This window comes from Borostomias antarcticus, assembly GCF_949987555.1.
Source record: "Borostomias antarcticus genome assembly, chromosome: 4".
In the NCBI taxonomy this organism is placed as follows: domain Eukaryota; kingdom Metazoa; phylum Chordata; class Actinopteri; order Stomiiformes; family Stomiidae; genus Borostomias; species Borostomias antarcticus.
Window position 1 is genome coordinate 7,538,572 of NC_140237.1, and position 13,634 is coordinate 7,552,205.

General features: G+C 43.5%; 1 protein-coding gene across 1 annotated transcript in view; it reads right to left on the bottom strand.

Annotated features, from left to right (window-relative positions):
* The window catches only part of luzp2 (leucine zipper protein 2), a gene marked incomplete at both ends in the record, with an annotated part of 155,789 nt that overhangs the window by 39,662 nt on the left and 102,493 nt on the right, over positions 1 to 13,634 (bottom strand). Inside the window, 3 exons of the mRNA XM_084437049.1 lie at positions 543 to 605; positions 4,759 to 4,821; positions 10,557 to 10,619. Of these exons, the coding sequence (XP_084293175.1) occupies positions 543 to 605; positions 4,759 to 4,821; positions 10,557 to 10,619 (189 nt within the window). The remainder of the gene's footprint in view (positions 1 to 542; positions 606 to 4,758; positions 4,822 to 10,556; positions 10,620 to 13,634) is intronic.

Sequence of the window (13,634 nt, forward strand, 5' to 3'; positions counted from 1 at the left end):
CCAATGATTATTACACAAACCCTCAAATGCAAAAGCACTTTAAAAGGTCAATTTCTGCAATTAGAATTGGCTTATGCTCTATGTGGTAGTATGTGGGCATGGTATTTTATCTATTTCCGTATTTCTAATTATGTGAAGGCCTACAGTAGTGAGCAGACGAAGATGACAGTTACCCATGGAATGTCTACAAATAGTGACTAAATATCATGACATTAGACCACCTTAGCATATTAATAGTCTTGATCTTGTCGCCACAGTGCACTGTAACCAAATGCTGTACCCATAAAAAAAAAAATCTCCAATTGAGTGAGGTACTGCCTATCAAGCAATGGAAACCCTTTCAGGTGGATGTGGAATAAAGGTACAGTGAGTGAACTTGAGCACTGGGGTCCTCAATGGACTGGCCGCCCCTTCAAGAGTCGACTTACAAATCATAGACTCAATGAGGTGAAGTGGCCCCAGATGGGATCATCCTTTCAAGCTGGACTCAAGCACCTGTGGTCTGGAACTGCAATAAAGCTGCCCCTTCAGTTTCTGCTTACCTTGAAAATGAAATCCTTTTTCCCGTACCGTAACTCTCTCAGTTGAGCCTGGACTTTTTTGGACTGCAAGGGGAAGATAAGGAAATAAGTGTTAGCTTACTCAAATAGCAACATTGGTTTTACATCACATAGCAGTATTTTGGCGGCTGCAGCGGGAGAGTCCTTTGTGAGCGTTCCCTGGGCTCAGTCCTGGCTCAGAGCAGGGACCTACAGAGAACAGGACAAATCTCCCCTTCACTGAACTGCAAAGCCCACACAACGATGCAGTCACGCACACACTGGATTCTTGCCCACTTGTCTTAAAGCTGTATTCTTACACCCACTCCACTGTACTGTACACACAATCACCATCAGGTCCGAAGTTACTTCCTCTCCCATCTTATCTAAACCACACACAGACACACACACATAAGTGGGCGCACACATACAGTACATACACAAGTACTCAAGCACAGAATGCAAAATGCATGATTTTGCCAGCCTCCAGCCTTGACATAACATAATATTGTATAAATAGGACACGTGTAACACAACCTGACATTATTGTGGCTCTGTATCAATAAACACATGAAGGATTGGGAGGGAAGCTCTCAACACAGCTCTCTCTGGTGTAAACATGCTGGGACTTTCCACCAAGGCAATTAGGCTCCTATCCTCTTGGGAAAAAGCAACAGTAAAAAGGGGTGCATAACATCAAAGGTAGACTGAAGTTTAAAGGTCAAATAGGTGAATGTGAAATGGGGATAGTTTTATCTTTTGGCTTCTTGTTTTAGTTATTATGAAAGTGTTTTATCAGGCCTTGTCGAAAATTATTCAACAAGGTTTTCCTATGAGGGCAAGTATTACACTAGATTTTGTAGACTTTTCAGAGGGTGTGTCATTTAAAGATCACAAAATGTTAAATCCACTTTGTATCATGTTGAAGGACAAGTACACGCTATGGCAACAAAACACTATTGCTTCATTTACGAGAACCCCTACCTTTTTTTGACCTTCTTTATCTTGTTCTATTCCCAAGGTGCTTTCCCTTCCCAAGACAGCCATCCTGCTGCTGTGTAACTGAATTGAATGCTCATATCCTCAGGCTTCTCATATGTCAGAGGTTAAATAAATATAGGAGTTATTTTAAAACTAAAATCCACCGAGGCGTGCCATATATTTGATCAGGGGTCATACAGTCTGTTTTGGTGGGAGCTGATCATAAAGTTAGAAATGAATTGATTTGCACTGCAGACTTCAATGTCAGCCTGCAAAAACATAAGACTAGCATGCAATAAAAGCAGATAGCCGTTCAAAAATGATGCAGACAGCCCATTCTCAATTTTTAACCAAACGTAGGAAGCGTTCTGTTGGAATTAGAACATTTTTACACTGCTCAAGAAATCAAAAAGCCAATCTACATGAATCTCAGAAGTCGAAGTGCATATATAAAGCCTTTGTACTGTAGCTCAAGCAAAATGTGAAAAATGATTTTTATACACTATTGGCTTAGTGTAGTAGGCTACAAGGGAAGGTTGTTTAAAGAAGGGCCAGCCAACCGGTAATCAGTATTTTTGGAAATGTCTTCAAAGTATTGATAAAGATTTATTCTCATTCATTTGTGATACACAGGAAATCTAAACCAATACTGATGGGCCATTTCTGTTTTTTAGCCCTATAAAAAGCAAATCACATTAGTGGACTGAGAATGTTTGGCTACCTCAGTGAAAGACACTGGGCTCTATTTTCAAGGTGGAATACAATGAACATAGTACTAATTCAGGACCCCTCTATAAGTAGAGAAACATCATTCAGGACCTCTACATATCTGGAATAGAAAAGAATATTGAAAGTTTTACATTAGATATTCTATTGTACTAGTATGCACCTAATCTTTGTGCTGTTTACATGAACAGATTTTTCAGTGATTGCCACATTTCCACAAGAAACTCCACAGAGAGGTATTTAAGGACACCCATATTAAAATCCCATTGCATGGAATAATGACGGTATGGACTGCAAAGATTACTGCAAATTTGCACCTTGAAAATTGAACTGATTTGAAATAAAAGGCTATCCATCCCTCTATGCATTCATTAGTCACAATTCGAGTGATTTGTAGAATACACAAATCACCAACAGTGAATATTTGTCCAGTTAAGAATACGCTGCACTTCCAATCAAGAACAAATGAGCATATGCAAAACTGCAAAGATATTTGCAGTTCATACCATCATTCTTCCACTCAATGGAATTTTGATAGATGTCCTTAAATATCTCTCTTTGGAGTTATATGGTGGAAATTAGCTGTTTAGCTATAACCTTGTACAGTGCATCTCTCCCTATTCTATAGGGTAAATGTCTACTGTACCTTGTCCCTGTCTTAAAAATAAATAAAATCAATCAAAATCAATCAATCATATTCCTGTGGAATTATACTGCATCAGTAACGGTCCATTTAAAGATAAGATCTGTGGTTTCATTTATATTGGAGGACTAAGTTTAAGGGGCTATACAAGTCTGCATGCACTAGGATTGAGTCAAAGCCTGAGCATGTGTGTTTTCAAGGTGCTTTACAGTCCTGAGCCTCTACTTTTGGAAGGTGCAAAAAGCGGCGGCGTGGCCAGTAACGGTGCGTGTTTGGCGAGAAGCACCAATGTGTTTTCGTGCAGTGTTGCACACTAACCACCAGGAGGCATCGTTGATCAAGAAGCAACTAGTGGCAGCAGAGCGTACCGACAATACTGTAGATTAGGCTATCTAGGGACTGGGAACTGAAGGCTGGAATGTAGCTTATTTAGCGAAATCAAAGCAAAACTATAACTAGCCTATATATAAACTATAATTACATTAACATTTGAGATGTACAATGTATGTACATGTATAACATTTGAGAAAGTAGTCTATGGTGATGTGAACTTGCAAATCTATTTGTGGAATGCAGAAGAGAGCACAAAAAGAGGGACTTGTTGAATGATAAATTGAATGAATGAGCTGAGGTAGGCCTAGTGTATCCATAGGAGACTCTACAAGTGACCATGCTGATCGGGCTACTGTATTTTGACACAAATGGGCTAATGTGAATTTATCTGTTTACCGAATGCGCAAGACGAGCGTTGCCAACTGTGGAGCAAAGAGCGAGCCAAACGTTTTGCTAGGCCAGTGGTTATTGGTACAAAACTTTTTTGAATGGGGTTATTCTATAGGCTATTCATTCTACATGAATCTGATAGCAGTGAGCACTGATGTGACTGTTTACAGCCGAACACTACTATTATCATTTTCGTCAAGACAAACAACAGTAGTCTACTGTGGATAGGGCCTTGAATCAACTCCAGTGGTCAGTCTGCATTTGAATCGAGTATCCCCTACATAGAGAGGATCCATCGATTTAATAGCGTAGGCTACTTGCAAATTGTGGGAAGCCAGGTGGACATGCCGCTTCATATATAAACCGTGAATCATTAGTATCAACAAATAAATAACATATAACCACACACTGAGATTTTGGATTTCTATGTAACATTTAAGTACTCGGCTGTTATGTAGTAGGCATAGCCTATTGATTAACAGATAAATTCACATTGGCCCATTTGTGTCAAAATACAGTATCCCACATCAGCATGGTCGCAAGTCTCTTGCATATAGGATACAGGCTTACATCAGCTCATTCAATTTATCATTCATTGTAAACTAGGACTGGACTAGCCTACATATTTTTGGGGGGCTACATAGAAACCCGAAATCTCAGTGTGTGGTTATATCCTATGTATTTGTTGATACTTTCTCGATAATTCACGGTTTATATATGAAGCGGCATGTCCAGCTGGCTTTCCACGATTTGCAAGTACGCTGTTAGTAAGTAAGCTACATTCCAGCCTCCAGTTCCCAGTCCCTCGATAGCCTACAGTATTGTCGGTACGCTCCGCTGCCACTAGTTGCTTCTTGATCAACGAGGCCTCCTGGTGGTTAGTGTGCAACACTGCATGAAAACACGTTGGTGCTTCCCGCCAACGCGTTCACACAACAGCGCCGTTACTGGCATGCCACGCGGCCGCTTTTTGCGGCTTCCAAAATTAGAGGCTCAGGCACTGTATTTTCTTAATATGGTACTACTGTACATGTACTATAAAATGTTTGTGTGTGTGTCATGGATTGTTAAGAACAAAACAAAATCAAGCTGTGCTCACGTGTCAATGATTTCACCATAGAAATCCCTAAGAATTCAATGACTTACCTCTTCTGTGTGAACATCACAAAGTTTGTTGCCAGATAGAAGTTTGTTTTTCAAGCTCTTATTCTGTAAAGAAATGAGAGAAATTAAATTAAATGAGGTATTGGGTGAAATTGTAACTTCTGTATGTTCTCTGACATCAACGCGGAAGTAGTCTGTACGTTTTGCTCCGTTAGTAGCTCTCTCCAACTTTGTCACTTAAATCAAGTTTTACACCATATCTCTCTAATCGCTTTTAGATATTGGTGGTTTCAATTCTTTTAGTTCAGCAAAGCAAAGTTTTTTTTTTAAACAATCAGACGTTTCAGTTCCGAACTTTGAGTCTCGAAAGTCGTGAGTGGCTACAGCTAAGCTAGCTACAGCGGATCCACTGCTAGTTAGCCTGCGAAAGCTAACAAGCCAACGCAGGACAGGCTGATCTCGTCTATGTCCACTCTCTATCAGATCCAGGAAGTTGAGAAACTCCTGGACTCACTGCCCCCCAATCCGGACAACACCCGCACGTTCCACTCTAGTCCCCCTCGGACAGCAGTGCCGATGCCCCCGCGTGGGAGGTCGACCCCCAAAGAGGATCCCTGGCCTCCCCTTTGTCACAAGCCAAAGCGTACATGCTCCACAAACCTGCGTCCCGGCTCTGCACAATTCACCCCTCGTCCTACACTGTCCCATTCTCGCACTACAGGATTCTCTCCTGCCACCCTGAGCGATGAGCGGCCCCCTAATTAAGACAGGCAGCCTGGACCTCCGTCTGGTTCTTCTTCAGGGGAACTACCACCACCAGCTGTCCACTCCCCCTGTCCCTCCAGGCTGCCACCACCAAGGCGTCGGCGGGCTGAGGCCCAAAGCAGTGCCCCCCCCCCGTGCTTGTTGTGGGCCCCTTGATGGTGTGCCAGGCTGCAGTTCCTAAGACTAAGACCTACTGTTTGTCAGGGGCCAAGGTCTCAGACATTAATCCTGTAGTCTTCTGGTCATTGATCATCCACTGGTCTCATTAGTCGTTATCCACGTCGGGGCTAATGACATCAAGCTTGATCAATATGAACGGCTGAAGGAAAACTGTAAAACTATGATTACCACTGTATTAGGGACGGCATGGCCTGTGTCATCTCTGGTCCCTTCTCCTCTCCCTGTTATGGCGACACCATGTACAGCGGGATGTGCAATCTCAATCAATATCAATAATATTGATCAATAAATCAATAAAATTTATTTACTTACTTTACTTAATAAAGCTTGTTCTACAGCCGGTTTTGACTCAGCAGGCCTAAATATTGAACCAACACCATCATGAATTACTTCATCATTGATCCAGTTACCTTCAATCAAGGACCTGTTATTTGAACACACTCATTTCACCCAAGCAGGAATCGAAACAGAGACACAAATGTGAAATGCACATGTTGCATCACGTACAGGTGCACCATCAACACACAACAATCTCCTCTTCATAATTTATACACTTAAGCAGGGTGGTTTGGGGCAGCACGTAGCTCAGGAGTTAGAGCGGCTGGCTGGGTCGCAAGGTCCCCAGTTCACTCCCAGCTTCTGGAGTGTGTCGAAGTGTCCTTAAGCATGACATCCATCCATCCATCCATCGTCATCCGCTTATCCGGGGTCGGGTCGCGGAGGCAGCAGTTCCAGCAGGGGGCCCCAGACATCCCTTTCCCTAGCAGCATCAACCAGCTCTGCCTGGGGAATCTTTAGCCACTCACAGCCCAGTGCGGAGATGTAGTCCCGCCACCTGGTCATGGGTCTTGAGCATGACACTGAACCCCAAAATTGCTCACGTGCTGCACGGTGGCACAGGACTTTGTACAGTCGCCTCACAGCAAGGTCTCCGGTCTTTCTGTGTGGAGTGTGCATGTTCTCCCCGTGTTCGCAAGGGTTTCCTCCCAAAGAAACCAATATGAAAAACATGCAGAAGAACAGATCGCTAACGCTGTCCATTCTTGATGAAGGCGGACAGGAGCACTTGGTTGGTCACCGAGGCGCGTCCCCTGCACGTTGCCTACTGTCTGCTTCTGGCTGCCCTTTGAGGAAGGACGACGGGATGGGTTAAGAGTAGAGGAAAATGTAATCAGTGGACACTACTGTCACTCCACTCTGTGTGTGTGTGTGTGTGTAAAAACCCCTGTATAACAATAGAAGTTCGTTTGATTACACCACTAAAATATTGAGGCACCACAAAAGAGGTCTGCATAGGAATGATTTCTTTGACATGCACCTTCCCACCCCCACCTGCTTCTGTGCAGTGCCTACCCACTCCCGTGTGGTTACAGCGCTGTGTCTGCCCACTCACACTGGCATCACACCTGCTTGCCTCAGTAGTTATCTGTGCCAGACTCCTGTCTACAGTCCAGCAACATTATTTTCACCATAATACGATTTGACATTAGAAAAAAAACAGACTGCCAATATTAGACCTAAAATAGGCCCATCTGAATGAATAGGAACACTTTATTTCAGGGTTATGTAGAAGGATACATAACAAGAAATGTATACCTAGCACATGTTTTCTCTTGAGTTGCTGTATGGTGTTAACTGGGTGCCAGAAATGGTGAGTGTGGTTCTGTCGAGCAAGCAGATACACAGTATGGAGCACAACAAAATACTGCAATGTAACTTAGTTAGCACTTACTTTATTGTCTACAGTATGTGCTCTGTTTGACTGTCCAAAAACTCGCTTACTCAGCTTGGAAGCTGGCCACTACAAAACTACACTAGCTGCTTGTTGTTTGATCTGACTTAAGGTAGCTGACGTTAATGTTACATGTGCCTGTAGCTACAGTATCTGTTTTCATGCATCTCTGTGACATGATAGATAGACCCTAATCTTAGCTAGCTGGTTGGGGTAAGTTAGGTGGCTATCTAAATATCTCTTGGTCTGAAGGAATACTGGAATTAACAGTGACAACATCAGTATATAATTTAGACTATTTAATGAAATGATGAAAAGGGTTTGCAAAAATATACGCACTGTAAAATGTGATGGCTAGACTGATTAAATATGTTTGCCTCTCACTCTTCCAGCAAGCAAAGCTGCACTCTACTTGTTTATATCCGAGAGTGAACACGTCGGTTAACACGCTGCTTGAGAGGTCTTAAATCCTAAGCAACTTTCCCAGTGGTGAGTGCATGTTGTTTGAAGTACCCACAGTAGACCAACATAGTACCGTAACAGGTGTCAAAGCTGTGTGCTGCTAGAGTTACAATAGGGTTGTGGTGGCCATTTTGTCTCTTCATATTAAACATACTTTTTGTAATTAATACGACTTAGTTCTAGTTCAATCATCTTGAAATAAGCTATATGTTTCGGAAATATATCTTAAAACCAGTATACCTACACTAAATAAGCACATTTGTCTAGATATAGAGAAACCATTGTAGCGGAGGGGCTGCATGCCCCAGCAGGAGGGAGAACTGTGAAACAGCAGGGTGGAGGACAGTGGCACCGATACACTCCACGACTACACCCCCCCCCCTCCCTCCCTCTTTTGAGCAGGACCACTGAGTGTGAAACTGCTATGACCACCTTTGTCCAAGGGTGCCTTGTGTCAACGGACCCTGGGAGACAGGACAGGCCGAGTGGCGTCCTGTGGATAACATCAAAGAGGCTGAGACTCCCCCTTAACAAAAGAACTGGAGTGTGACCAGATTCATGAGGGTCACTGTTCTTTCTCACTCCCTCTCTCTGCACATTCCAGAACACCAATGTATGGTCAAAATGCATAGAAACAGCTATTTCAATCATGAAACCTTGAGTTGAGTTATTCTCCAAGTACAATTGTTTATTCTATAATGTAGAGCATACCGGTGAATAAACAGCAGCTGGGGATCGAACGGGCTCAGAGCAGTATTAAAACTGTGAATCCAACATGTGGGTGTGATTAAAGATGTCATGTTCGGACTTTATGTGCTCTGACTAATGTACTGAATATGAATATGCCATCTGATGTCCTCCCAATGTGTTGTAAATGAGATTGAATACTCAGGGATTCAAATATAACTGTAGGTCAGTCTCTCTCTGATACTGAGGGAGGTGTGAAGGGACACCCGCGGAACAAAGGTACCCACCTTGGTCTCAACAAGACCAAACCACTTCCTGTAGCCAGGTATATAGAACCTGGGACGGCATGTTTTCTTTCTCGTTTTTTTTTTACCTCTTGTTTTTCTCTTGTTTTTTTCTCTTGTTGTGTTGTGTTGTATGATCTACCGTAACATCACGGATCCCGTGTGCCATTAAAGCAAGTAACTTTATCTCCGTGGAATTGCAAGGAAACTGCTAGGTACCTGCGAGTCGACGCGCTATCTACTGAAATAAAACCATCTACGAACTGTTCATCGGATCCAACTCTCGGCATGAGCAGGAGTGGAGCAGTTGAGACTTTTGCAACTTAATTCTGAACCATTTCGGTTGGCTGTACACCAAACAGCACCGGAATAGACTCTGTACTGTACTCTGAGCGCCAAATCTGAATTCTGAGTCTCTGCGACTCCCAACGTTCGCCAAACAGCATAACCGCGAAGCTGCATCGAAAGAAGAGCTGGCGTGCGACGCAATTCACCAAAACCAACAACGCTGTTCACGTGGGTCTTCAAGACTCCAACGAGAGCTGCCCAGCCAAGCCAGCCAGCGCGCCACACAAACCGTAAGGTCCAATGTCCAAATGCTCTTGTTTGATGTGGTTTGTGGTGCTATGCTGTTTTGAGCTTAGATAATTAGGACCGGCTGCAATGTTATATCATTCACTTCCCTTCTGCTTTGTTTCCATACTGCCACATTTGTGTTTCCATCTATTACTGATTAGTATACTTCAATACATATTAAACGCTTTGATCACGTCGTTGTAGCGTCATCAACTGGTCTCTAGGTCACTTGCTTGAGTCAAGACGTCCTCTTTCAGATCCAGATTGATAAAACCAGACTATTGATAAGGTTATCTGTTTCCCTGTACAGAACAGGGTGGTGCCCCATACGAGTTGATTTAACATATTAAATTCATTTCCCTTCAATTATACCTAGTAATAGTCAGATTTCCATAGCTATAAGCTCCTAAACTGCTACACCACTGAGGCATTATTTTCTCAATATGTAGGAAAATGTGCTTACATTTAGAAACCAATGCTATTGCAATTGTCTTGAAATAAGGCTATGTACCCTGGAATTTACAAAGAAAATAGCATATTGGGCTTAAAATAAGTCATCCCGACTAAGATACATGTACTTGTTCTACTACTAGAAATTAGATTGGATTGCTTAAAGAAAGAATGAATCGAATTTCGTTTCACTTTATTGAGGACACTGCAATATAAGCAGAACACAGGATGCAACACAACCATTGGTGGTCAAGGTGAAAATGAAGTAAATGTATCATAAATGTACCTATGGCAACGTTGACCAAATACCAACCTACCAGTACTTTAATACAATGCTTTAATACTTAACAGGTTAATGCCACGCCTATATTAAAGGTCATTGGATCAGTTCTTGGATCGGCTGGTATACAGTTCTGTTCATCGCTGCCTGCCATGATGGGGTTATGGTCACCTCTGTCGTCCAACAACACCATCTGTGGTTGTCGCTGACCGTTCTGCCATAGGGCATTTGGTCTAAAACGATTGGATTTTCTGCTTGTTTTATATTTTCTGCTTGTTTTCTGCTTCTGCCCTTGGGTTATCCAATTAGAAGGTCCCCCCAAAAAACATGAACCGACTAAATGCAAGCAACATTTCATTTTTTACCCAGATGTAACACAAGTAGCCTATTATGTATTCATAGACAAGACAACTTTCAAACTCACCTCTTGTTGTAAGTCCTTGATGATTTTCGTCTTTTTCTCCATCTCCATCTTGAGAAAATTAATCTATTGACAAAAGAAAATAATTGTATTAGCACTGAGCTGGCACATTTGCCCTCAAGCAGGTATATGACATGTTCTCAATGTGGCATTTGTACATTTGTACAAGGTACAGGTAAATTTATATGTATGTATTTATAACTACTTGCAACTGTGTCAGCATCTGTTCTATCCACTGAATTTAGCTGTCTCAACATACTGTTGGCTGTATTGAACATTTGGCTCATACATGTTCATACTTCATAATTTCTAATTCAATTACTTTCTATGAAGCCCATATCTATAAGGTGTTATAAAGGCATAATACGTCATTATAATAATTGTTATACCGATGTGTACATTTGTATCACTCCTCATAATACATTACAAACAGTTACAATGCAAACAGTTTGTTATGAATGATCGTAATGCTGAGCAGCAAAATGCATTATAACATATGATGTGCCAAAGGCCATGAAGCATTATAGCTCATTTATTCTGCAGAAGTTGATGTACTGATGTATTACTCATTACTACATGTTATATTAAGCTACAGTACATTATACTTTCTAACATATTATTCATGGTTTTGTGACATTATAAGTGATCTTTGTAAGATGTAAGTAAAGTGATAAAAGGAACCTGCTGTTATAAAAATTTAGTATTATAAACTGGTAATAAACTGGTTTTACAGAATACAGTGTCTACACATGCATGCATCATCTGACAAGAAATAGGCAGTAGGCATATCCTACTGAAAACACATAAGCAAATACATATGCAGCCTAGTGGCCCGTATCGCCATGAGTTTGGGTATCACTGTCTGGAGATGGCCAATGTGGTCGTTGCATTCCTCCCTGGTCAGTCTCGTACTGTTTCCATCAGGATCAGGAGATCAGCCTGATCATTGATTTGGACACTTGCATTCCCGGCTGGGAATGCTAGCAAGCCAACTGGACTGTCTGCTATCTCTGTTTAACGTGCTTACGGGAGGCTATTCCATTTCAATGTCAATGGGCCTTTGCCGGTGTCATGGAATTTTAGAGACAACTGGCCTCAAACCTTTCAGATCTCAGCCTTTTGTTCTTAAAACCTATTGATCAAATCCCCTGCCTTTTGCCATTCCAAACACATCTGTCTTCCACCTTTTTGTAATGACAAACACCCCTGCCGTGGTTTTCTCACCATAACAGGAAGGCCTCACACCTCAGACTTCCCGTTTGGCCTAGGGTGACTTTTACATTGTTCTATTGTCTCCGCCTGAAATATATTCAAAGTGTACCGCGCTATCTCATGTCACGTGTCTATATTCTCGACCACTGTTGATGATGTCCGCCATATATTCAGTCGAGATCACTTTAGTGAAAATTGACCCATTTATTAGCATGCAACAATATATACGGCATATGAATTTTTTACGCATATGAATTTTGGCGGTGTGATCTGTTCGGGGGGCCCCCTGCCTTCCACGCATGTGGAAAGCGGCAATCTAGATGTTCCCCCCCTCTGGGCCGCTTGGCCCAGAGTGCCGGGCCGGAAGAGGGAACGGCATCTAGCCCCCTGCCTCTATGACGATCAGAGTGGGCCGCGATCGGGAAGACGCTCGGAGGTAACTCAGCCCACTAAGACAAAGAGAGCCACATGGGGACTGCTGTACATTATAGTCCCTGGCCTCCACGGGCCAGCGCTTCGTGGAGTCCGAAGGAGATACAGCCTAGTGTCTCTGCCTCCATGGTGAGCGGAGGGACCGCCGGATGGCCCTTCGGAGATGTTTCGGCCCACGATCACCACAGAGCGCCACCGAGACTAAGCTAGTGTAATTCCCCGGCTTCCACTAGCCGACGCATAGTGGAATACCAGAAGAAAGCAGCAATACCCCCGGAACAGAGCAACGATGACAACAGAGATGGCATCGACAGAACACAGGCGGAGCAGGGGAGGAGGTGGAGCGAGCGCGCAGATACGAGCGATCAGCAGTAATGGCAAGAGCAGACACAAGAGCAGAGAACGCGGAAGCAGCGAGCGCGCAGATACGAGCAATCAGCAGTAATGGCAAGAGCGAACAATGACCTGTTTTGACAGCTTAAATACATGCGCTCTAGCGAGCTGAACCAATGCTATGACAGCTGACAGTCAGCTGGTGGGTTGCGTCATACGGGGTGTGACTGATTAGCCTCTGCCGATTAGCCCGGCGTTGACATCCGTGCCTCACGTGAAGTACGTCGGAGACTTCATTTATGACGTGTACAGATGGGTTAGCCAACCAAATCTCTGATAGCGTCACATCCATGTATTGATCGAATATAAGCCCGAGCAAGACGAGCCTACTTCACTTCTGCTGGATACCACTCATGTGCGTTATCCTGAAGTCCTTGCGCTCGTATGTATGGGACGGCCTCCATCCCAGCAGGTCAGGCGCTCGTCTGTTGTCAGTGAGTATGGACCTGGCCCTGAAGTCCTGCAGGGTCTGACATGGGGTAAGTCCGATCCCTTTTAATGACTGTTTACTCCATGAATGTAGAGCTCCTGTTCTTACGGATCGGGCTACATCAGGGCTTTCTGGTTATTGTCTACCTCTATGTGTGACAGCTAGCCCTGAACACATACCCACTAGAATCAGTAGTTAGATTCCCTGTCCGCCATTCAAATTGGGCTGACACATCTATTAGGCCTAGGCCTCAAGTGAATCGTACTGTTGTTCGTTGCGGTCTATATGCCCCTTGACCCAGGCCCCTGTCATTGTAAGCTCTGTCCCTTCTGACTTTGAGTCCACCCCGGCTTGTCTAAATAATCCAACGGCCTTTAATGAAAGGAGAAGGCTTGGGCTGATTCATTTAAACATAAGAAGTCTCCTTCAGCAACACAAATCAGATCATCTGGAAATCCTAGTCTCTCAGGCTGACCCTGATGTCCTGGTACTGTCTGAGTCCTGGTTAAAGGAAAAGAAGCCAAGTGTTACGGGGCGGGCTCGGTGCGCTTCACCAGCACGCTCTGAGTCCCGGAGCGCGTCACCAGTGCTCTCTGACCTGCCATCTACCTCAG